Source organism: Megalops cyprinoides, chromosome 9, assembly GCF_013368585.1.
Source record: "Megalops cyprinoides isolate fMegCyp1 chromosome 9, fMegCyp1.pri, whole genome shotgun sequence".
Lineage (NCBI taxonomy): Eukaryota > Metazoa > Chordata > Actinopteri > Elopiformes > Megalopidae > Megalops > Megalops cyprinoides.
In genome coordinates this window covers 25,035,529-25,057,808 of record NC_050591.1, presented here as the reverse complement: position 1 = coordinate 25,057,808, position 22,280 = coordinate 25,035,529, and the positions used below count along the sequence as shown (strand labels likewise).

The window sequence follows — 22,280 nt, the reverse complement described above, 5'->3', positions numbered from 1 at the left end:
AGCCACTTTGCTCTGAGGATTACCCATTGTCTTTTTGTCAAATCCACTGAATCTGACTGCTCTGATCTGACGGCTCAGATGTGTGGCAGAGTGGTGAATGGAATTGGCTCCTGACTGATGTCTGCGCTACAGACTACAGTTGTATTCTGTCCCCTTTGGTTTGGCCGGCTTTTTGGCTCACAAGCATGCAGGCTTCTTTGTTTGAAGCACAGCCTTACTGAGGAGAACGGCAGTCAAATTGTGACAGACCTCAATTGCTTGTCAAATTCAACTTCATTAACTGTATTTTTGGAGTCCCTCAGTGTGTCTGGAAATACCACATTTCCACGTTTCTGTTAAGATGGTGATGCTAGCTCCTGCTACAAATATAAGTGGAATATTCTCCTTTCTAAGATATGAATCATTTTAATATTTATCTCATCTTTTTTCTTGTAACTATTCTCAGACTATAAATGTTAATGTATGCCTGTTTGGGGAGTGCATATGTAACACATTTCTCATAAATTAAAATGAAGACAGTCTGAAATAGCCTGAAGTTTTCTGTGTGCATCAGTTTAAGATTAAAAGTATTGTGCAGTACCGGAAATGTCTGAATATCTAGTCTGTAGAAATATGGTAGCGCTCTTAGTAGGTTCTCTCATTTGAACTGCAGGCAGAGTTCACTAGCAGCAGTGTAATTGCTAGCGTGCCTGAACGTCCAGGTCTTCTGGTTTGAGCCGCCTATGTGTAAATTTTCATATGTGAGTGTCATTAAAAGTTCCTGTTCAGCGCGAAAGGCAGCGAAACAGTTTAGGTTTTATCATATAGCATGATAAATGCAGAAGGGATAACTTTGAAATGTGCCCTGACAGTCCGCCAGTCAGAAAGCATGTTCTTGATATATGTGATAGTTGTCACATTCCTCGTTAATAGTAGCCTAGAGGAGGGTGTGTTGGAGTATCCACCTTACAGGCTGGCCCTCTGGTAGAAACTGGTTTTCTGTTAGGCACAAAACCTTCGCACCCTTGATGTGAGAATTACAGATAATGATACTTTGCTCATAGTGTTCAACACCACCATCAATACAAGCTATTTTTGTTAGCGTTAAAAAAGAGCGCAACAAGGATGGGTGCGCGTATCCTCCTTATGACTAATTAAAATGGAAAATGGAGTCTATTTTTGACTGCGCAGGGTTTTAACATCAGTCAGCTTTGTGAAAAATGAGGCCCATTTCCTGTGGGAAGCCAAGCGCTGCCTCCTGATCAGATAGCGCTTCTGATCAAGAGATCCTTATTCGGGGAGCAAGGGGGAGGTGTGGGGAGGAGATCAGAATGGCAGTCCCAGGGAGCAGGGAGGCGCAAAGGCGGCTGCTTCTGTGCCTCTTCCCATTTACCACTCTGACACAGACGTGAAATTACTGTCATCATTGCAATTATTATTTTCCTCGTCCCAAGTGAAGGTGGAATCTGTGTGCGTGCGCGTCTGTGTGTGTGCGCGTCTGTAAGCATGTCTGTAAGCGTGTCAGATTGTACATGTCTGTCTGTGTGTGCTGGCTGCATGTGTCAGACACTCTGTTAAGGAGGCCTGTGTACCAGGCACTGCTGAATGTAGCGTGGTAATCGGTGGCTGTGGGAAATGAACACGTCTCTCCTGTCTCGGGCCCTCAGAGAGCAGAGGCGGCGGAAAGGGAAGCCGAGACCCTGCGGGAGCAGCTGACGTCTGCCAACAAGTCCCTGCAGCTGGCCACACAGATCCAGAAGGCCCCCGACATGGTAGGCTCCCCGTCACACCAGCCCCTGAGACCCTCTGTCAGTCTCCGTACAGGAAAGAATATCTGATTCTTCACTATACTCCTAGCCAGTGGGTCTGTCAGTCCTTAAGACCTCATATCCTCTTTAAAGCGTGAAGCTTTTTGAAAAGTGGAAAAGGAAATGGGGGGTCCGTGGGAATCTTTAACCTGTCATTTGTGTCGGTAACTGGGTGGGTGCAGGTTTGAAATTTGTCCAGTTCATTGTAATGAAGAAGAGGATTGAAATGGTGACGTTTCAGTCTTGTTTGAGGAAAAAGCAGAAAGCAGAAAGCGCATGCAAAGTTTGGGTGTCCTGACAGGCTGTCAAACAGCAACGCTCAGACATCCTGGCCCTTCCACGGTGTGTGTGAATGCATGTCATGTACAGTAAGGCCTGTTTGGGGCAGTGAGGAATGAGGAAGGCTGCGGGATGACGCCACTGAGTGACGCACCTAAGCCCTGTCGTGTGATTGCCTGCAGGAGCAGGCACTGGAGGTGCTGTCGCGCTCCAACCTGGAGGTGGAGCTGAGCGCCAAGGAGCGGGAGATCGTGCAGCTGGTGGAGGACGTGCAGCGGCTCCAGGCCAGCCTCAGCAAGCTGCGGGAGAACTCGGCCAGCCAGATCAGCCAGCTGGAGCAGCAGCTCAGCTCCAAGAACTCCACCCTCAAGGTGAGGATGCGGGCGTCCGTGGGGGGGCGCTGAAGCTACAGCGCCACACTGACCGCGTCTCCTTAATTAGCATACTCAAGGAGAACAGTGACCACACTTCCGCAAAAGAAGTCTTGTATAAGGTCCTTGCCATTTAATGGTAGCTGTTTAAGAGTGCCATGCTGGCTTGCCTGTTGCCATTTTCCCCACTGGTTTTACACACAGTGTGATATTTGGTACAGCGCTCAACATGCTCAGGAACACCTACAACACTATGGCACACCAGCTGTAGCACTTACACTTGTGTTGTGTGTTCACTGCCTTTCGAGCTTCACCTGATTTTTCTGATTCTCATTCAACTAAATGTACCGTTTTCAGTACATTGTGCAGTGTTTTCATAGCTGGAGTGTGGTGCAGTGTAATGGACGTCTGTACATGTCTGTGTTGTCTTTGGACAAGTGTCTTTAAGAGTGGTGTTTATACCAACTGAATGAATGACTGCCTCCTCTCTCCTGTCCTCAGCAACTGGAGGAAAAGCTGCAGGAGCAGGCTGACTATGACGAGGTCAAGAAGGAGCTGAAGTAAGCTGCGCTGCCATTGAAGTTTGCCATGGCCAAGCCTCAAAGCCTTTTTCAATATTAATATACTTACCATTTTAAATGCGGCTTTTGAATGTCATCCTGTGGGTGTTTTTTCTCAATAGGCTAGGAATCAGGCTTGATAGTAGAGAGAAATAACAGAATAATAAATTACACAAGAGTTGCCGTTCTGTTTCTTGGACAAGAAGTCCAGTTCCCTGTCTCTGCCCCTGCCAAAGCACAATGTTTGCCAGAGTTTTTAGCCCTGCCTTACAGCTCTCTCAATAATCCTTCTATATTGTTTGTAGTACCGTCTCATGAAGTAGGTAGCCGTTACAAGGTAACTGTGGATGCAGTTACCGAGTGTTATTGCAGTGACTTAGCCCAAGTGGGCAGAGGAAAGGCTAACACGGTTAGGAAGACAGATGTCTCTAATCAGGCTCAGCTGTGTGCCTTTTCTGCTGATCTGTTTATCACTGGTATTTAATGGTCTCTAATGACTTTAAAGTAAGGCATGTGTGGACTTTCAGTCTGTAACTGGATTCTCCCTGTTATAAATCTTTAATGGAAATGTCTACATGAGTGGGAACATTTTCTGAGTTTGACTACACAGAGGAAATGCTCTGACATTTGGTCTGGTGACAATTTGTTGAATTTGCATATATAGATTCTTTTCATTAAGGAAAATGCTCCTCTGTAAAAAGGTCAGTTATACCCTACACAAACTGAAACAGCCAAACAGTGCCAAACAGGAACTTGGCAGGCACCCTCTAGCTCTGAGCATCTGTCTGTCTGTCTCACTCAGTTCTTGAATGATTCTTTCAGCATTCATAGTCAAAAATAGACTCCCTCAGTGGGATGAAACTTTTAAGTAAAGTGATTTCACTGAAATTCTTATGAATAAGTCATGGTATATTCTAAATGTGTTTATGTCATATAGGTTAAGTGAGGCGTATTGAAGTGTACTTTTCTTGTTGATCTTCTGGGTGATGTGAGGTTTGTTAGCATGTACAGAACCTCAGATCCTATTAGCTGCATGTAGTTTGGTTGTGACTGTGTGGTGTCTGAATGGGCCCTTACAGCAAGCATCTCTTATTTCCTGCAGCATCCTCAAATCCATGGAGTTTGGGCCATCAGAAGGCTCTACAGCACAGGTGAGACCATGAGCAACTGCTAATGTCCAGTCGCAGTTATACACTCATTTGCCCTGAATCTAATCATAGGGCAGAGAACGCAGAGCCACGTCAGTATAACATTTTGGTATCAGCCTCTGTAACCTTGTAGGTTCGGTTTGAAGCAAATCTCTCAGTGGTAGGTTCTGCAGTTTTATCTGGAGGCGATCATGTTAGCTGAAGGCAGCGCTTGTCCCCGACTGCTTGCTGCGGTGTACGTGAAGCACATGAGACCTGTCCCACTAACTGTTCAAACCCTCTCCCCAGGACTCCTCCAAGCCCCTGGAGGTGCTGCTGCTGGAGAAGAACCGCAGCCTGCAGTCCGAGAGCGCCTCCCTGCGCATCGCCAACAGCGAGCTGAGCGGTGAGTCGCGGGGGAAGGGGTGGAGCTTGGGGGGTGGCACAGTGGAACAGGTGCCGGTGCGCATTGTCATTCACAGAGGATAGGAACATAAACCGCGCTTGGATGTGTTGCTCTGTACGTACTGTCAGGGGTACAAACGCAGTTTGCCAGGGCAGTGTTTTCGAGCATGACAAACTGCAGCATCTGTGTGTTGGGATGCAGTCTCTTACACACACACACACACAGACACACACACACACATATACACACACACACATATACACACACACACACATACACACACACACACACACAAGAATAAGATGTTTTAAATAGCTATATGTCTTGATCATTTCACGTTGAGGGCCCATGCTTCTGTTACATGGCGGGCCTGTATGTTTGCTAGTGGGAGCTGAGGACACTGCATTCCGCTCAGGTGTTTGAGACTGAGCCTATGTTCTGCGCTAGATTCAGGCACCATTTGCACCAACATAACCTGCTGTGTACTGCTCTTAAGGAAATGTGCTTATTTTCTCAACTTGGAAAATGAAAGTTCATTGTGTGTGCGTTCGTGTTTGCTTAATGCTTGGTTGCCTCAAGGGGCTTTGGAAACAGGAAATTGTTAAACAGGAAGTACAGCTAGCTGCGTCTTTAAAAAAACGTAATGGTTATGAACAATTTTGTGTTAACATTTGTCCCAAAAAAAAACCCACCTTGCCAGAAGTCAGAGATGCTCTGATTCAGAGATTTTACATTAGGACTGAAGTGAGGACTTTCAGCTCGGCACTTATGTCTCAGGCTGTCTGTGACTGAATGCCACTTCAGTCTCAGCACTGTTCAGGTTCAGTCCTTGAGTCAGTGTTGAGAAAGTCTCCGTGTTGGCTGCTCTGGTGCTTCTATGGAATGTTTATCTGAAATATTTTGCTTCAGCTTGGATGTGGATTTCTCCATGTTTGTCTCATGAAACGAAACAATGTATTTTTGAAAAAGCCGAATCTTTCCAAGCAGAGAATATGTTGGTTGCGGTGGTTTTGAGGTGAGAGGCCTGCAGGGGAGAAAATAGCCCAAAAGTATTGCAGCTAATTGTAAACTGCGCAAACAGGTAATGACAAGTGGTGTTTGTAGGCTATGTGCTGCTAAAGGTCAGTCTGTGCCCTTCCTGGGCAGCCAGTGGGCTGTGGAGCCACGGCGGCACAGAAGCTGTGGTGTGAATGAGTCAGCGGGCCTGATGGAGGTACACTATGGAAATGAAGCTCCTCTTCCCTCAGCTCTGAAATGTCATGGGACTTTGCTGCAGTGCTGCTTAAATAAGAGATTTCTGAACGCTCCCTCAAACTAAACAAGGGATTTACAACCATGATTAACAGAACCCGTTTGTCCGACTTTATCGCATACTCGTTGAACCAAAGGGCCCTGGTTGTTTATGATGTCATGTCTCGTCTCTTCCCCCGGTCTCGTTTTGTATTCTGTTTATAACGTCTCTCCGCGTGCCAAAAATGAGAGATTTTGTTCATACGCCGGGGCAGAAAGCACAGCTTTTAAAAAACATCACACACAAGTCCTCCTTGTCATTTTCTTTTTCTTGTGCTTGAACGCGTTCCTCCGATGTGAACATGAATCATATGATTGACAAGTTGACGCATTTGAAATAGTTGGCACTGATACTCATCTCATGAGTTATGTCATTGATCAGTCGCTTGTTCTTTGAGGCTTTTAACTTTTCCCCAGCTGCTGAAATGTATCCACCTATGTTAAGTATAAAAGCCGTGAAAGTAAAGCAGGATACAAAATTCTGCTTTTGCCAGAAATGATAAAAAGGATTATCTTTGGTATAAGTGCAAAGGAATAATATTTGATCCTCTGAAAAAGATGATAATCTGTCAGACCTCTCCCAGTCAGTTAAGAATCATGATCTAGGCATGAAAAATTTACAGCAAGAGACTGGAACCTGTAATCAGCACTGTCTCAAGACACTTTGCTTGCAAGACTTTTCACTTCACATTTTGGATTAAAATGGGAAACGTGATTTTTGGAATTTTTATTTTACAAACGCAGTCTTTTTTTTCCCCACAAACTGTGACTGTAAAGGCTTCCGAATGAACTCGCCACATTTCTGGCTGGCTACACGTGTTCCCCTGACCCCCCTCCTACATGCTGTGCGTATGCGATTCAGCAGATAAAAGGTCTGGACAGAGAAGGGAAGCACAGCAGAGACGCTGATTGACAGACAAGCTGAAAGCTCTCGGGGAAGCACGAGGCTGCGGAGGGGGACACCAGCGGGGCTCCCAGCCAGCATCCACGTGTGGCACACTCTCCCCAAAAGAGCACAGAGGCTCCCTCCTCTCCGCAGCTGCAGCAAGTGTTGAAATGAGACTCCCGATCAGTGGAACCTTCTGAGACTGAGAGCTGGAGATGAGAGCGCAATAAATTAAGATTGGACTTCATGACCCCCCCCCCTTTTTCCTTCTGTCCCAGACCCGCTCCCAACTTGGCACTTTCTTAAACCTGCAGAGGTGTGATTGCAGGAAGGGCACCACAGAGTGGACAGTAGAGTCTTTATCCTTACAGGCTGCTGCTTACAAGAAAGGTGCAAACCACAAATGCATGGGCGTCTTGTCTTGGGGGGTTTAGCAAAAAAAAAAAAATGGTCTCGAACTAAAGTCCAGATTTTGGGCTTTTTATATTATTCCATTTTTTAAATTTTTATATATTTTTTTTATTTTTATTTTTGTATTTTCAGACCCCTTTTTTTTGTTGACTCCCCCATAATGCATTGTGTTTGACCTTTCTTGTAGGGGCGGCCGGGCGCAAAGGGAAAGAGGCCCCATCGGAGAGTCAGCAGCGTGCTCCTGCCACGGCCCACACCGCCACCCCCCCTCCCCCCTCCCAGCTCCTCCTGCGGACGGGGGCGGGGGCCAACATTGCTGGCACCTCTGAGCCCGCCTCCAGCGCCAACGGCACGCACCAGTTCTCCCCCACGGGCATCGGACAGGACTTTTACAGCCCCGCCATGTCCGGCACGGGCGGCGGGTACCCCCTGGCGGGCAAGATGGCGCTCAACTCCCTCCTTCAGCGGCAGCTCATGCAGACCTTCTACTCCAAAGCCCTGCAGGACTCCCCCGGCGGGGCGGCCATGCTCTTCCCCCCCAGCCACTACGCCCCCTCCTCCCTGTCGGCCAGCCCCCTCCCCCAGCACCAGCCGGCCGCCAGCCCCGATGTCAACGGCATGGCGCCCTCCCCCAGCCAGTCGGAGGGCGCCGGCAGCGCCTCGGAGGGCGAGGACATGGACACGGCCGAGATCGCCCGGCAGGTCAAGGAGCAGCTCATCAAGCACAACATCGGCCAGCGCATCTTCGGCCACTACGTGCTGGGCCTGTCGCAGGGCTCGGTCAGCGAGATCCTGGCCCGGCCCAAGCCCTGGAACAAGCTGACCATCCGCGGCAAGGAGCCCTTCCACAAGATGCGGCAGTTCCTGTCCGACGAGCAGAACATCCTGGCGCTGAGGAGCATCCAGGGACGCCAGCGAGGTGAGTGCCCTACCTCTCATACATACCTCCCTGACACCCTAAGCACTGATCCAGGTTAAGCCAACTAAACTTGGCTCTAATCACCAACCGTTTTGTATGAAAAGCTGCAACTGATCTAGAGTCAGTGTTTGCAGTCAGTATCTATCTACATGCCTGAGCCATATAGCTAGGGCAGACAGACTGGCTTGTGTGGACTGCCTCTGTCCTCCCTCACATTCAGGCTTCTCCAGTGTGTGTTGCACCTGTGCCACTGGGCACGAATACCATCTCATTACACCACACTTTATTTTACTTCCAGCGCACATCATTCTGACAGATTAATATGAAATAAAACAAGTAGATCATTCACAGATCATTGACTTTAGTAAAGGCCGGGACGTTATGGTAAGTACAGTTCTGCTGTGTCTGTTTTAGTTCCCTAGTCAAGGGAAGGATGTTTGCGTCACATTGCTGAAGTGCAGGAGGACCCTCTAAACGACCAAACAGTGCTAATGAGGACTGAGAACTGGACAATGGACCAAGCGCACGGCTCCACATGAATAGGCCGGTGTCGTGTTCCACCATCTGATACTGGAACTGAAACATAACGCAGGAGAAACATAAACACTTCTGCCTTTTTTGGCTTCATTGATGGATAGGTGCTGTATTATGTGGTTGATATTGAGTGGACTGCTAAGACTTAAAGATGGTCAAAATCACATGTGTATTTAGGTTTTGACACAGTGCAATTTAAGTGATCAGAAAAGCCTCTGTTTTTTCTAATAGTAAGGGTTTCTGAAAGGTTTTTACAGCCTTAGGTATTAACCAAATGTCAAAAGTTACTAATTCTTTAAAATTGATTGCTCTGGGCCATAATATGCATCAAATTTAAATTTGAAGATTTTGCTTAAGTTGGTCATGAACAGCATGTTCAGGTTTTTTATTCAAAACTGAATTGAATTTAGAATGTGTTTTAGATATGTAGGTCGTATCATTTCTTCGCTGAGAAATGTGTTAGTGTAGTGGAGTTCAGAAGCCTGAGTGAGCTGGTGGGTGTGAACAACAGCAGGTGGTTCATGTTTCTTACAGCGGCGAGGGCTGTGGTCCAAACCCCGCCGCAGTCCGACCCCTTTGCACCAGGCACACGCGCTTTTCTGTGCTGTCGCATTCTGCAGTGCCTGCGTACAGGAAGCATGTCAGTTTAAACACAGGCCCTGGCGCTCCCGCTGCCTCTCGCTGGGCGGAGAAAAGTGAGCGCGGGGTCCGGCGGCGGGTGTCGCGTTGCGCCCGCCCCGCTCCCGCGCCGTCCCCTCTGAGAGCGACTCCCGGGCCGGGCACGCCTCCGAGCGAGACGAGAGCGGGCCTGACGTGCGGTTAGGTAAACTTCAGCAGTCTCGCCCGCCCTAATTACACGGCGTAGCCGGACTTGGCAGCCGGGAGGAAATGAATTAAACGGCGCTCCTGGCGAAATGTTGTACTGCAGTGTTATAATGGGCTGCAGCAAACTAATGTGGGTTCTGTTTGCTATATTCTCGTCTGTTGTTCTTGCTTGGATACGGTTCAAACAATCGGTCTGGCCGCCTGCCTCAGACCTGTCTTCTCCTCTGATTGCTTCACCGAGCCAGGGATCTCGCAAGAGAGTGTGTGTGTGTGCGTGTGTGTGTGTGCGTGCGTAAAAGTACATTGTGGTGGTGATTCATATTCTCAACAAAATGCCTGTCATCCCCCTTGACCCTACCAATAGCAGCTGAAAATCCGATAATTGCCCACAGCAGTCCCTCTTAGCAGTGTTTCCCGTTCTCTGACTAGCTCCAGATAAATATCCCAGGACTGAGGAGCAGTCATTTGGAGGGTGCAGGACTTCTCTGACTGCATCTCCTAGATCAGGGCAGGTGTGTGATTACACACAGGTGTGTTTGGGCACAGAGGCGGTGCCATAGTGCGTGCTGGTGCTGGAGGGATCTTTTGCAGCAGAGGGGACGTGTCGGCGGGAGCAGGCGATGCCGAGGCCGCTCTCCGCCTGCGGTGGAGGAGAGTCACGCGGGTACGAGATTCATTTGATTTCCTCTGCCCTCATGTGACTCCCCTCAGACAGACGGATTGTTTTCCTAAATCTGCGTGATCATCATCCTTCAGTTTCACCTCCCTTAATCCGTTTAGGAGAGAGCCACCTCACAAGGTTAATACCTCCCCTGACCTTGTTCTGGGCTGCAGCTGTAGTGTGTGCGCTGTGACGCGCGTTGGCAGGCCGAGGCTCTGGAAGCCGAGTCTGCGTCCTCACAGAAAGGGGACACCCGTTATGTCCCGGGGCTGCCTGGCAACCAGATCACCAGATTCAGGGCGGGGACGTCTGTAAAATAGGTACTATGTGATGCCATTTTGGGATAGACAGAGTCTCAGTGTTGCTCCTACCTGAAGGAGCGACCCTGCAGAGAGGGAGCAGGCCCTGTGGGCGAGGCCGCCTCCGCTCCACAGTCCAGAGCCTGACACTTATTCTTTTTTTTTATTTGTCGCCGCTTGTTTTTCAACAGAGAACCCAGGCCAGAACCTGAACAGAGTGTTTCAGGAGATTCCGAAACGGAGGACCAGCTCGGAAGGCTCCTCGCGGCCAGGTCGGTTCTCTGCCTTCACTGTCGTGGTTGGGAGTGTGCTCGGGTTGTGTCCATGCTCTGTCGTAGCGTGTCTGCTCCTCTCTCTCCCTCTGGCCTGGAGTCTAGTGGTTTTTTAAAAATAAAGGGGGGAGGGGGTAGGGAAGCAAGCGTGCGATACTGTAGGTACAGTCGTTCCACACCCAAACCAGCCCTCACCACTTCATCCCAGTGTGACGTCAGACAGAACCCAACACATAATTAAGGGCCTTAAAAAGTGACTTTATATACAAGCGGAGAGTGTTATTTAGTTACTTTATCACCCTCGGGCATTTGTAAATAGAATCCGATGCCTAAAGCGTGGTAAACCAGCCATCCAGCACTTGTAGGTCTCTGATTGCTTGTGTGTGTGAAACTGGAAAAAGTTTCCTGAAGTTGACTGAAAAAGCCAGTGGATCTTGAGAAAAAATGAACGTCTGAATTTCTGAAGACCGTGTGGCTTGGTGGGACGAGGAGGGGGGCGCACCAGGGAGTGCTCAGACGGTCCCTCGTGTTCAGTATGGGGGGTGAAGGATTATTTCCAGTTGACCTCACTGCTCCGCTGCAGTGCTCAAACAGACGAGTGAGTGTAACCTGGTCCAATTACACTCACCACTTAGGAAGAACAACCATGAAGAAGTGGTCTAGAGTTTCACCCCGTTTCACTTAAAATACCAATTAGTTTCACTTCTTGAGTCTTTTTTTGTACAACCTTTTTTTTAATTATTCCAAGTTTTACTTTTACTGTCACCCCACCAAGTATCTGAATGTGCTTCTATTCTTTTTAATGAAGCACATGTACAGTACAGCCTTTCTCAACGATGAGTAGTTACGCTTTGTCCTATAAACCAGCGCAGTTACTAATGTAGTCTTTGCTGGTTGTGGTTTCAGGTATCCTGCCTTGACTCTAATTCCAGAAGATGCCGTGCTTGGTTCATGTTCAGTTCAAATTCAGCTCCTCAGTTTTAAGTGCTCCGGAGGCTATTACTTTTATTAGTCTTTCTTGTAATTAAATATTAGCAGTATTAGTATTTAACTGCTGTTAATTCTGTTAACTCCTTTCATAGTCGTGTAGGACTGGGTAAATGTGACACAGCCATAGGAAGAAATGGGGCAAAGTGTGTGAATTCCTGACAGTAGGACTCTGTACCCCGTTACCCCTCTGAGGTGCTGGAGTGGTGCTTTGATGGTAACAGTCCCAACCCCCTTCCTTCCCTGTCTCCAGGCAACATCACCACCAGGATTCGCACTCCTGAAAGCGGCTCCGACGAGGCCATCAAGTCCATCCTGGAGCAGGCCAAGAGGGAGCTGCAGGTGCAGAAAGCTGGTGAGCACCTCTCCCCCCCCTGCCTCTGTCATTCCCGTTTCAGTGTCAGTTTCAGGAGATTGGATGAGAGAGAGGTGTGGTCACTTCACCAGCTCTTTCCGTCTTATTTTCTGGAAAGCACATTTTCTGGGCTGTGGTGGCCAGACCTGGCCAGAACCTTCTCTGACACCCTCTCCCCTTTGCTGTCCCCTGCAGCGGAGCCCTCCCAGCCCCCTCCCTCTTCCAGCGGGGCGAGCGGAGCCGGGGGCAGCGGCTCGGACGACGCCATCCGCTCCATCCTGGAGCAGGCGCGGCGCGAGATGGAGGCCCAGCAGGCGGCGCTGGAGCCCATCCTGAAGGCCTCCTCCGTGTCCCACTCCGACCTCTCCCTGCTGTCCCCCAAGCTGCTGAGCCCCGCCTCCCTCGCCGCCGTCCCCGCCTACTCCCCGCAGGCCCTGTCCCTGAAGAAGCCGCCCTCCTCCTCGCACTCCCCGCTGCTCGACTTCCACTCCTCCGGCATGAAGAAGGAGAGCGGCGAGTCTCCCGTCTCCGAGGGCGCGGCCGACGGGCCCCCCAAGCAGGGCCGGGCGGACGGAGGGCGCAGCGCCGGCTCCTGGAGGGAACAGTGGTGGAACAGCATGCACCTGGACCGCCGCAGCGTCCCCACGCCGGTGGCTGACGAGAGCCGCAGCCAGGAGGACACCAAGGAGGTAAAGCACGCCCCTCTGATCCCCACTCTCAGGTGGAGCGTTGCTGCTGACTACCACCATAATCAGACTGTTTTCATTTTTCATTTATTCCTGTGGCACCCTCATGTGTCAGTAACTCCTTCTTCTCACCTGAGGTCTTTGCTTCCCTTAAAATGACTGAGATTTGAAATTCTTTTATCTAGACTGTGCCTTTGCTCGTGAAACTGCCAAAATCCAGTCTCACGCAAGTCATTGTTGGGTGTCTTCTGCATCATGTAATAGTTGATAACATTGCAGTTGAAGGTTTTTCCTTAAATTTATGTGGGAAAAACTCTGGAAGAAGACATTAAGACACCACGGATAGTTGGGACAGAGCCAAACTGAAGATCGTCTTCTGCTTTTTCAACAAAACCTTTCTGCAGCCACCAGACAAGATCAGCACAGAGCAAAGCCCTCTAAAGCAGTTTGACCAAACAAAGGTGGAGACAGTCTGCTCCGTGTCTGAATCAGATATCTGCGATATCTGTAGCTATCGGAGCACAGAGCGAGCGCTGCTTACGTAGGGACTGCGCTCGGTCGCGGCAGTGAGGCCCGTCCCTGCAGTGTGGAGCTCCCGCCTCGCTGCCAGTGCAGTAGCGCCCCGTGTGTAGCCGGCCGTTAGAACGGCCCTGACTTACTGTGCCTCTCTGTGTCTCTGTGCCAGAAGCCTCCCGGGCTGGCCGGCTCCTTGGCCGCGCCCTCCTCATCCTCGGACTACTGGAAGGACTGGCCGAGCGCCGAGTCTCCCTATTCGCAGGGCTTGGAGCTGGGCTTGCCAGGCCCCGGCGCTGGCGACGCCCCCCAGAGCAGCCCCCAGCTGCCCCTGGCCAAGCCCGCCAAGCCGGCGGTGCCCCCCCTCACGCCCGAGCAGTACGAGTTCTACATGTACCAGGAGGTGGACACCCTGGAGCTCACGCGGCAGATCAAGGACAAGCTGGCCAAGAACGGCATCTGCCAGCGCATCTTTGGAGAAAAGGTCTGCAGACGCTGCCCACCCCACCCCCCCTCCTTCCCCCAACTCCGCCCCTGGCGTAGCCACGCCCCCCCGTAGACCCCACTTAGGGACCCTGTGCCCTGCCAGATCTGGCTTATTCTGGGCCCCCTGTGGGATAGGCTCTGTACAAAGGGAAACTTACTGACTCGTGCTGTTGCACAAACATGCCAGTGATCGCTCTCCATCTCCCTCAGACCCATATATAGTGATGCGCTGTGTGGAGGTGGTCCATCTCCCAGACCTCCCGGACTCCTCGTTCTCAGTGTTTGCTGACTGATGCACAGTGTTTTGTTTTTTTTTCCATCGGGGAGGGAACATTTTTGGAGTCGTCCCGAAGCTCCCTAAAGAAGGTTTTTTTGGAAGGGTAATAAAATGGATAAACTCCTCTCCCTCCTGCTGGGAGCATGGTTACTTTTTGTCTCTTCAGCTGATCGCTTGTCCAGATCGGCTCCTCGTCTGAGCTCTGACCTTGTAGAGTCTTTTTCGCTCAGCTTCTCTGGCCCCAGCTTTGGTCAGTCTGATTGGACGTCTTCCAAGGCCTCCAAACAGTTTTACAAGCTCTCCACTGTCTGTTTGAATCCATCACGTCACATTCAGCAAGTGTGACTCTGACAGGGCTTCTGTCAGGGTGCGGCTCCTTCATACCCTTACACGCAGTATCAGACGGGCAAATACGAGCGCACCAGAAAAGGGCCTCAAAATTAGCAAACTCGTAAACCAAATAACCTTTTTGGATAAGTGTATAAACGTAGGCAGTAGTTAGAATTGGGTGCTTTTCCTCAGACCTGGTTTTATGTTATCAGAGTTTCAACACTGCCTGAAAGTGACTGGAAAGGTGCTTTTATCACCGCCTCCAGGGGAACGTAACTCAACCTGGCTCCATGTGTGAAAGATCTGCCAAGGCTTTTACAGCCATTACTGCTGGGCTGTGTCAAAAAAAAAAAATTCAAATCTCAGTGGCTTTAAAAGAAGTGATCTCTTTTTCTTTCCAATTGTCTGTTTTCGCTAGGACTTATGTTTCTACGTTCAGACGTTGCCAGTATTCCATCACTGGGTCTCCTGTCTCATTGTGCCTCTGTGGATGTGAGACATCCTCTTCCTGTGTGTCTTTTCTGAGCTCTGAGTCTGCCACGGACGTGTGCAGATCTGTGTGGCAGATTTTTCTCTGTGTGTAAGTTGTTCTGCGTCTGCGTCTCTTGCGGATTTGAGTGGATCTGTGTGAATGACACTTTCTCCCTGTGAGTGTGTTGCAGGTGGCAGGTTCATCGCAGGTATATGTGGATCTGTGTGAGTGAGTGTCTCCCTGTTTGTGTTGCAGGGGTCTGGGTCTGTTCATAGGAGTGTGTGTGTGGATGTGTGTGGGTGACGCTTCCTTGTGGTGTGTTGAAGTTGCTGGGTCTGCCGCGGGTGTGTGTGGTCTGTGTGAGTGACGTTTCCTCGCTGTGTGTTGCAGGTGCTGGGTCTCTCTCAGGGGAGTGTGAGCGACATGCTGTCCCGGCCGAAGCCCTGGAGCAAGCTGACCCAGAAGGGCCGGGAGCCCTTCATCCGCATGCAGCTGTGGCTGAACGGCGAGCTGGGCCAGAACGTGCTGCCGCTGCAGGGCCAGCCGCAAGGTACCGCCCGACCCGCTCAGGCAGAACCACACGCCCGTCCTAACATCCCACAGCATCAGTCCTGCTGCCTCTGGTACACTGTGGCTTGATACTGGGGTGCAGCGTAGACCTAGGCTGGAGCAGGGATGGACCATGTCATTAATGTTGCGAGCAGGCTGATGGCTTGGTGCCGTGCCGTTGTGCTGTTAGCTGTCCCGGCTGGATTGATGACTCCAGGGCTGGAATATTTGGTGGAGGCCCTGTCCAGCTGAGCCCTCCCCACCCCTCTCTGGGGAGTCTGAGGCCGCCTCTGGCTGTCTGGCCCCCCCTAATGGTCATCCATCAGCACCCCCCCAGCTCCCACACACTGCCTCATTACCCCGCTCTGCTCTGCGGCTGACTCCCCTGGGCCCCGGCCCATTGTCTCCTCGCCCCATCCTCCAGCACTGTTCCTCTCTCTCTGCTCTTTGTTGTCATGCTCTGAGGCCTGGTGAAATGCAGGCAAGCGGGATGGTTTTTGGACCTGTCCGAAGTCCCTTTTGACCCCCTGTCAGAGCTCTACTCTTAGGTTGAGAGTAATGAAAAAGTAATGAGAGGAAACCCCTAATGAAGAGCACGTTCTCTGTGTCCTCTGCTAGTCTGGCTGCTGTTTTCTGTCCTCTTTCTGCAATGGCTCTGGAAGCAGGCTCGTTAGCCTAAGCACAGCTACGCCCAGCCCTCCGCTGTATTTTCTTTGGACTGTAACGTAGGGGCCAACCGCGAAACCCTGACCTCACAGCCTATCTGGTTCTGGCTCTGTCACAAGCCACCAAGGGGCAGGGTGAGGAAACCGCCTATGTGTCACTGCCTCGCCTCAATTCGCGTCACCGCCGTCTGGAACGAGGACGTGTAACCCGAGGCTCCGGTCGATATTCTGCAGAGCATGCACGTGCCTTTCTGTGTGTGATCAGAGAGCCACACATGACCCTGTCACGGCACAGCCTCGGAGCCCACAGCACCGGGGCTCGCTGTCACAGGAATGCAATCTGTTTGTGATTCACGAAGACCAAAGGGTGAGCTGCTAATATTGCACAGTACAAGGACACAGATTGTCCCTGATCATGTTCCGTTTGCCAAACACAGCACAGTAGCATTGTTCGCGAAATGAGCTTTAGTTATAGTCCTGGCTACGAGGTGTGCTTGGAATGCTGTTCGAGGCCTGTCTGAGGGAGGGAATATACAATGTGTTGGGTAGTGCGGCGCCATATTGACAGTGGAAGAAGGTGAAAGGCAGTCAGCGCTCCTGGCTAAGCAGGAGTTTTCATGGTCTGCTGAAGCAGGCTTCTCCACTGGGGCAGCTGAAAGCTTGGGGGTTGTGGGGGAGGGGAGGGGAGTGGGGGGTCTCTCTGGGGCCTCCAAGAGCTGCTGTAATCAATTATCCCATCATAACGCTGATGTATGGTAATCACTCCCCGATAGCCCTGCTGCTCATGCTCCGCCATCTGATTAATATGCAAATAATCAGCCGATCACATGATGAATAATGAATAGCAGCGAGCCCAGAACTGGAGCACCCAGGCGCAAACATGATGAATTGCTTTTACTGCCTGTCCTGCATTAACTACCCTTTCTCAATCATTTTTTTTTTTTTTTTTTACTGCAAATTAGGGAAAGCAATATATAGATGAAGGGAATGACTTCAACCAAAAAAAAAAACTCAAAGAGGATAGGAAATTAATGGCTTTTAAAGTGGTCCTGTAGCTTAAAAAGAAACATAAATGTCAGTTTGCCTTCCTGGTTAATCCCGAGCTGGCGAGAGAATTTAGAAGGACATTATGTTCTTGTGTAGGTTTTAATGGGCCACTTGTTCGATGGCTCCACAGACAGGGCAGGGCCCTGCTGGAACGGCACAGAAAAGTGTTCCATTTAGAAATGGGATAAACATGCCCTCAGTGACGGCAGCCGGGGCCAATGTGTGTTTAGAATAATAGCCAGGGGTGTGGCTGTTATCTAATCGGCAGGCCGCTGTAAGGGGCGTGTAATGCTTCTCCTTTACAGGACATTGTCACATTTTGTGCCATGCTTAATGTTATATGTAATGCTTCAAGGCTTGATGTGTGCTGCTCAGTGAGAAACACGGGAATTTGATTCCTCGCTCTGACTGTGTTTATGTGTTCGTAACTGGGTTCTTTCGATGAGATCATCAGTGTCCACTGATCAAAACTTACTACAGCCATTAGATCCACAGATCAAAGCTAGCTACATTATAAGAAGGTGGTGGCATTTGCATGGGATTCTCACCAAATCTCGGAATCCTCTCACTTTATATTTCTTATCTAATCTAAATCTGTATCTTCAGAAGATAACTTTTTCCAGCACTCCAACATTGCCCTTTCACAGTGGCCTTCATAATAAATATGGTGACCCAGGCTAAAAACAGTCCGTCTTGGGAATCTTGCTTTAGACTAAACCACTCAGTAGTACGCAGAGCTCTGTCTGAAGGGATCCTCTTCCCTGAATGTTAACATGCCCCTTCTCATAATGTTTATCATTTTCTTAGTTTTGCTGCTCATTTCTATCCTGTCTGTGTGAGACAAAACTAATGTCATTTGGGTTTGTAGTTCATCCAACATAGTCATGAGAGAAGATGATCAGTTTTAATCCAGGTTTAATGTGAAACCATCCTGTCTTCTGCACTGACTGGCATCCCAGCCGCCCCGCCTCGGTGTACCGCGAACAGCGCCCCTGTGAGAGAGCTCTCCCCTCCCCCCGCCCCCGCCGGTCCCCCGGGCTCCGGGCTGTGACCGGCTCCGCAGCGCCATGCGCCGCCCGGCTCCGTGTCACAGGACGACCCGTCACCCCCGCTTCCCGTCCTCGCCCCTCGCGTCACGCCGCCAGTTAAAATGTCACCAGCCGGCGAGCGGGCCGGGCCCGAGATGCGAGCTGACTGCCACCCCTCCCAGCTGCGTCCCGCAGCGCGGCGGGGAGCTAATCGCTAGTGACAGCTCCCCTCGCTGCTCACTTGTGGGTCGCGGCCATTCCCGGTGACGCAAACATTCTGGGGACCGCGTTTAAATCTTTCGCAGTCTGATGTCACGAGTGTTACAGAAATAATATTTTCTGACTGTAATAATCACAGATGATGTGCTCTTGTTTTAGTGCCTTTACTCATGCAAATAGAAGGTAAATGTTGGAAGCGTGAAAGGAAACGAGTCTGGGCATGCCATTTCTGCAGTCAGTTGGGTATGAGCAGTTTGGACACCGATTGGTTGGTTTGGCCCGACACCCTGGCAACACGTATGTGGCGTGGCGATGTTATGGAGCGTAGGGCAGAATGGCTGTTATCAGCGATCGTGCTCCCTTTTGGTCAACAAAGAAATTAACTCAAGATAACCAAGTGACCTTCCTTTGACCTTGAATGATTTCGACAACCATTTCGCTCTCTCCGGCCCTGTTCTAGGCCCTGCATTCTGCATGTGATGTAGGCTACTAAGTTGATATCTCTCCTACCAATGTCTTCATGTTAGAATAGGGGGGGTGGGACAGGGCAGGCTGATCAGGGGACTCCCCTCAGAGCCTTCTGTCTGAGGCAATCACAGGATGTCCCTTGGCTCATCCACCCCCCTCTGCCCCTGACTCATCAGAGGGGCCTTGGTTTGTTGCCTCAGACTCCATCGCAGACAGGGATTTGGCCTTCCTCACAGCCTTCACTAAGCAAAGGGTGCCAAGTGGCTCTGGCAGTCTGCCCGGGCCTGAGTGCAGCCTCCCCATTCGCCGCGTCCTAACAGCAGGCTTGGCTGGCCGGCTGCGCCGCTGCAAATGTCCCGGTGCAGATTTGAGCAGCAGATCCCATTTATCTGTCTTTGCCAGCCTCAGTTCAGGCTTGGGTATTGTTTGATAACAGAACCAGCAATACGCACCGAAGACAAAAAGAAGAACAAATTCCGCATAGATGCTTATGTTGCTGATTCATGAGATGTGACAATAGCCTTGGAACGCTGGAGGAGCCATTTCAAACGCCTTCAGCTCGCCGACTGCTTTGGCAGAGGGTCTGATGCGCGTTGTTTTGTGGTGATGGCCTGGTTTGAACGGCTGGTCCCTCGCTGAATATGATTTTGTCTGCCGTTTTGTCCAATGCAAACCGTTCACACTGTTACACCACATGAAACACTGTAGTTCATGGGAAGACTTCTGTGCATTCCAGCTTTTTCCTTTTGTGCTGTAGAGATATTACAGTGATTAGGATCAGCCATATGGCTCTTGTGGAGGGGGGTAATACTGCTGAGGGATTGTTCTGCTGAAGGAACTGGGGCTTTCACCCACACACTGGCTCTGAGAAGCATCCCAGGCTTTGTTTGTAATGGAGATGTATTCTTTACTGTACTTCAGTTATGGCTTTTTGCCACATCCCCCAATTTTGAAATTCACAAAATTATACGAAAAAAAAAGCCTTGTGGATTTGCGAGCGTCATTCCAATGGATCTTTGCTTGAAACGGCAACATATGGGTGGTTGGGGGCAGGGGGAGCAGCCGAAATCCTTTTAATGTTCCCAAAGAAGACGTTTCACACAAGGTGACTGTTAAATGAAGACATCTGCTCTGGGTTATGCTTGTTTAGTATTAATCACTGCCGTTGAGTGTGCTGGGGGTTCGTTTGATTCACGCACTGAGAGTATTTATTACTGAGCGCAGAGGGGAGATTGGCCACAGTTACAGGGCCGTGCCTGTGTGAGCAGTAAATAGTGTGCAGTATTTGTCTGCCCGTTCAGTCACCCTCTCCCACTCGCTTTTGATGGCACCCCTCAAACAGTCCCAACCACATCCTCCAGTCCCCCACATACTACTGTCCCTTACCCATTCACACTCGCCTGCCTTTCTGCTTTTTGCAGTCACTCAAAAGGCTATATTCACTTGAGTGAGTATGGAATGGCACGTCACTCAAGGGATATGTTCACACCTTTAAACTTTCAGTTTCAAAACAGTTCCCCCATAGTGTTCATTGTTCATGTACAAAGCTTTAGTACTTTTTACGAGGAAAAAAATGAATTTCTGAAATTTTTACAATGGAATTGTAGTGTTTTAGTGCCTTTTGTGCTATACTGTGCCCTCCACAAGACAAACTGTCAGAAGGTTTAGAAGTTGTGCTTCCCATAAGAAAGTGTAAAGATAGAAACTAGTGTAACGTGATCAGTAAAGGATGAGTGTGCTGTTGTGGTGTATAGCCTGTTTTGCAGTGCCATGCATGCTGGGTATTGTCCTGTCTGAACAGAGTTCTGACTCCCTTTTCTTTTTTGTGCTTACAGAGGGCACCCCGAAGACGTCGGCGAGCTGCAGCCCCGCCCCGGAGTCTCCACTGAGCTCCGCCGAGGAGTCGGTGAAGAGCCCAGGCGAGCCAGCCTCCCAGCCCCCCGCCCCGGAGTCCAGCGATCCCTCCGAATCCCAGCCCACCACGCCCCTGCCTGTCCCGGGACACTCCGGCCTCAGCATTCAGGAGATGGTGGCCATGTCCCCTGAGCTGGACACCTACGTCATCACCAAGAAGGTCAAGGAGGTGCTGACTGACAACAACCTCGGTGAGTGGCGTGCTGGCCGTCTTCTTTAGCTAACACGGTCCTCTACCCCCTCACACCCACCTAGCCAGAGCACCTGTCCTGATAATCTACCCAGCTCTTTGTCTACTATACTGCAGCTGCACTGTCTAATTAAGAATTTTCTGGAAAAGTCCAAATACATTTGATGGTGAAACCTAGGGAAAGCTGTGAAGGTATACTTTCACTATCCGACTTTGCATGTGCTTTTCCAGAGCAGCATCTGTAGCTTATTTTACATAAAATCCATATGTACATGTCAAGATTTACTAAAACAGTTCAGGCTGGGTGTCTTGCTCAAGGGTACAAGGACAGCATCCCACTTGGGAATTAAACTTGCAGCCTTGAAAACCCAGCTCTTTACCAATGTCATACGTTACCCTGCATAGTAAGGACATATACGCAGACAGCCTTTACAGCACACAATTATCTGACTACTTTCTCAGGGCTTCTGTTTCTCCATCATGCAACTGCATGTGTCTTAAGGTTCATTCTGTCCTGAGCTTTCTGAATAGCTGCAAATTATTTTGCGGTTGTGGAGTGATTTAACATGACTAGGCGCATGTGATCTGTCTTGTTTGGTCGCATTCAAAATCATATCATGAATCTCAATGCAGAATCTGTCCTTTCGGATTTATTGCCAGGTATGGACAGTCAGGCATCTCGTTATAGATATGCCTCCCGCTCAATGCCACGGTGCATAGCCATGAGGAGAGAGGTCAGCCGGGTGTCACTGGGAGGAAATGTGCTGTTTCCCCTGTAGCGGGTCAGCCTGGACGTGACATCACACGCCGCCCCGCCCCTCCTCGTCTTCATTAATGAGAGCAGGGCCTGTTCCCCCGGTTCCGCCTTAATGGGCAGAGCGCTCCCTGTATTCCTCTGAGCTCTCCCCATTACGCGGGTGCTCCACTCTGTCACTGACTGGCCATAATGAGGCTCCTGCCTGCACCCCCGCTGCCGGAGCGGCGGTAACGAGGGGCCCCCTCGTCCCACTCGCGTCCTGCCAGAGGGATGGATGCAGGGTTAACTGAGTGTGTGCAAGCACGTACATGAATATACACAATAATACACATATGCACACATACGCATGCACAAACACACGTACACACACATACACACACATACACACACATACACACACACACACACACACACGCTTGCACATATGCATACATACATACCCACACAAACACACACACACACACACACACACACACACGTATGCATGCACATGCACACACACGAGCAGACATACGCAAACCCACATCCTCTCTTACACACACACACACACACACACACACACACACACACATACACATGCACGCGCACACACACACACACACACACACACGCAGACAAACACACACGCTCAAATATGCGCACACACACAAATCCATACACATACAGGCAGACGCGCACACAGACTCACAAGGGGTCCCCGCCGGTCATTT

General features: G+C 50.2%; 1 protein-coding gene across 3 annotated transcripts in view; it reads left to right on the top strand.

Annotated features, from left to right (window-relative positions):
* The window catches only part of LOC118783237 (protein CASP-like), a 148,624-nt gene that overhangs the window by 102,029 nt on the left and 24,315 nt on the right, over nt 1–22,280 (top strand). Inside the window, exons 10-21 of one of the 3 annotated variants that reach the window (XM_036536999.1) lie at nt 1,647–1,751; nt 2,249–2,437; nt 2,939–2,997; nt 4,100–4,148; nt 4,434–4,530; nt 7,305–8,036; nt 10,547–10,627; nt 11,868–11,969; nt 12,165–12,658; nt 13,341–13,652; nt 15,124–15,283; nt 20,545–20,814. In XM_036536999.1, coding sequence (XP_036392892.1) covers nt 1,647–1,751; nt 2,249–2,437; nt 2,939–2,997; nt 4,100–4,148; nt 4,434–4,530; nt 7,305–8,036; nt 10,547–10,627; nt 11,868–11,969; nt 12,165–12,658; nt 13,341–13,652; nt 15,124–15,283; nt 20,545–20,814 — 2,650 coding nt within the window. The remainder of the gene's footprint in view (nt 1–1,646; nt 1,752–2,248; nt 2,438–2,938; nt 2,998–4,099; nt 4,149–4,433; nt 4,531–7,304; nt 8,037–10,546; nt 10,628–11,867; nt 11,970–12,164; nt 12,659–13,340; nt 13,653–15,123; nt 15,284–20,544; nt 20,815–22,280) is intronic. The other 2 variants (XM_036536997.1, XM_036536998.1) reach the window with 2 other exon arrangements.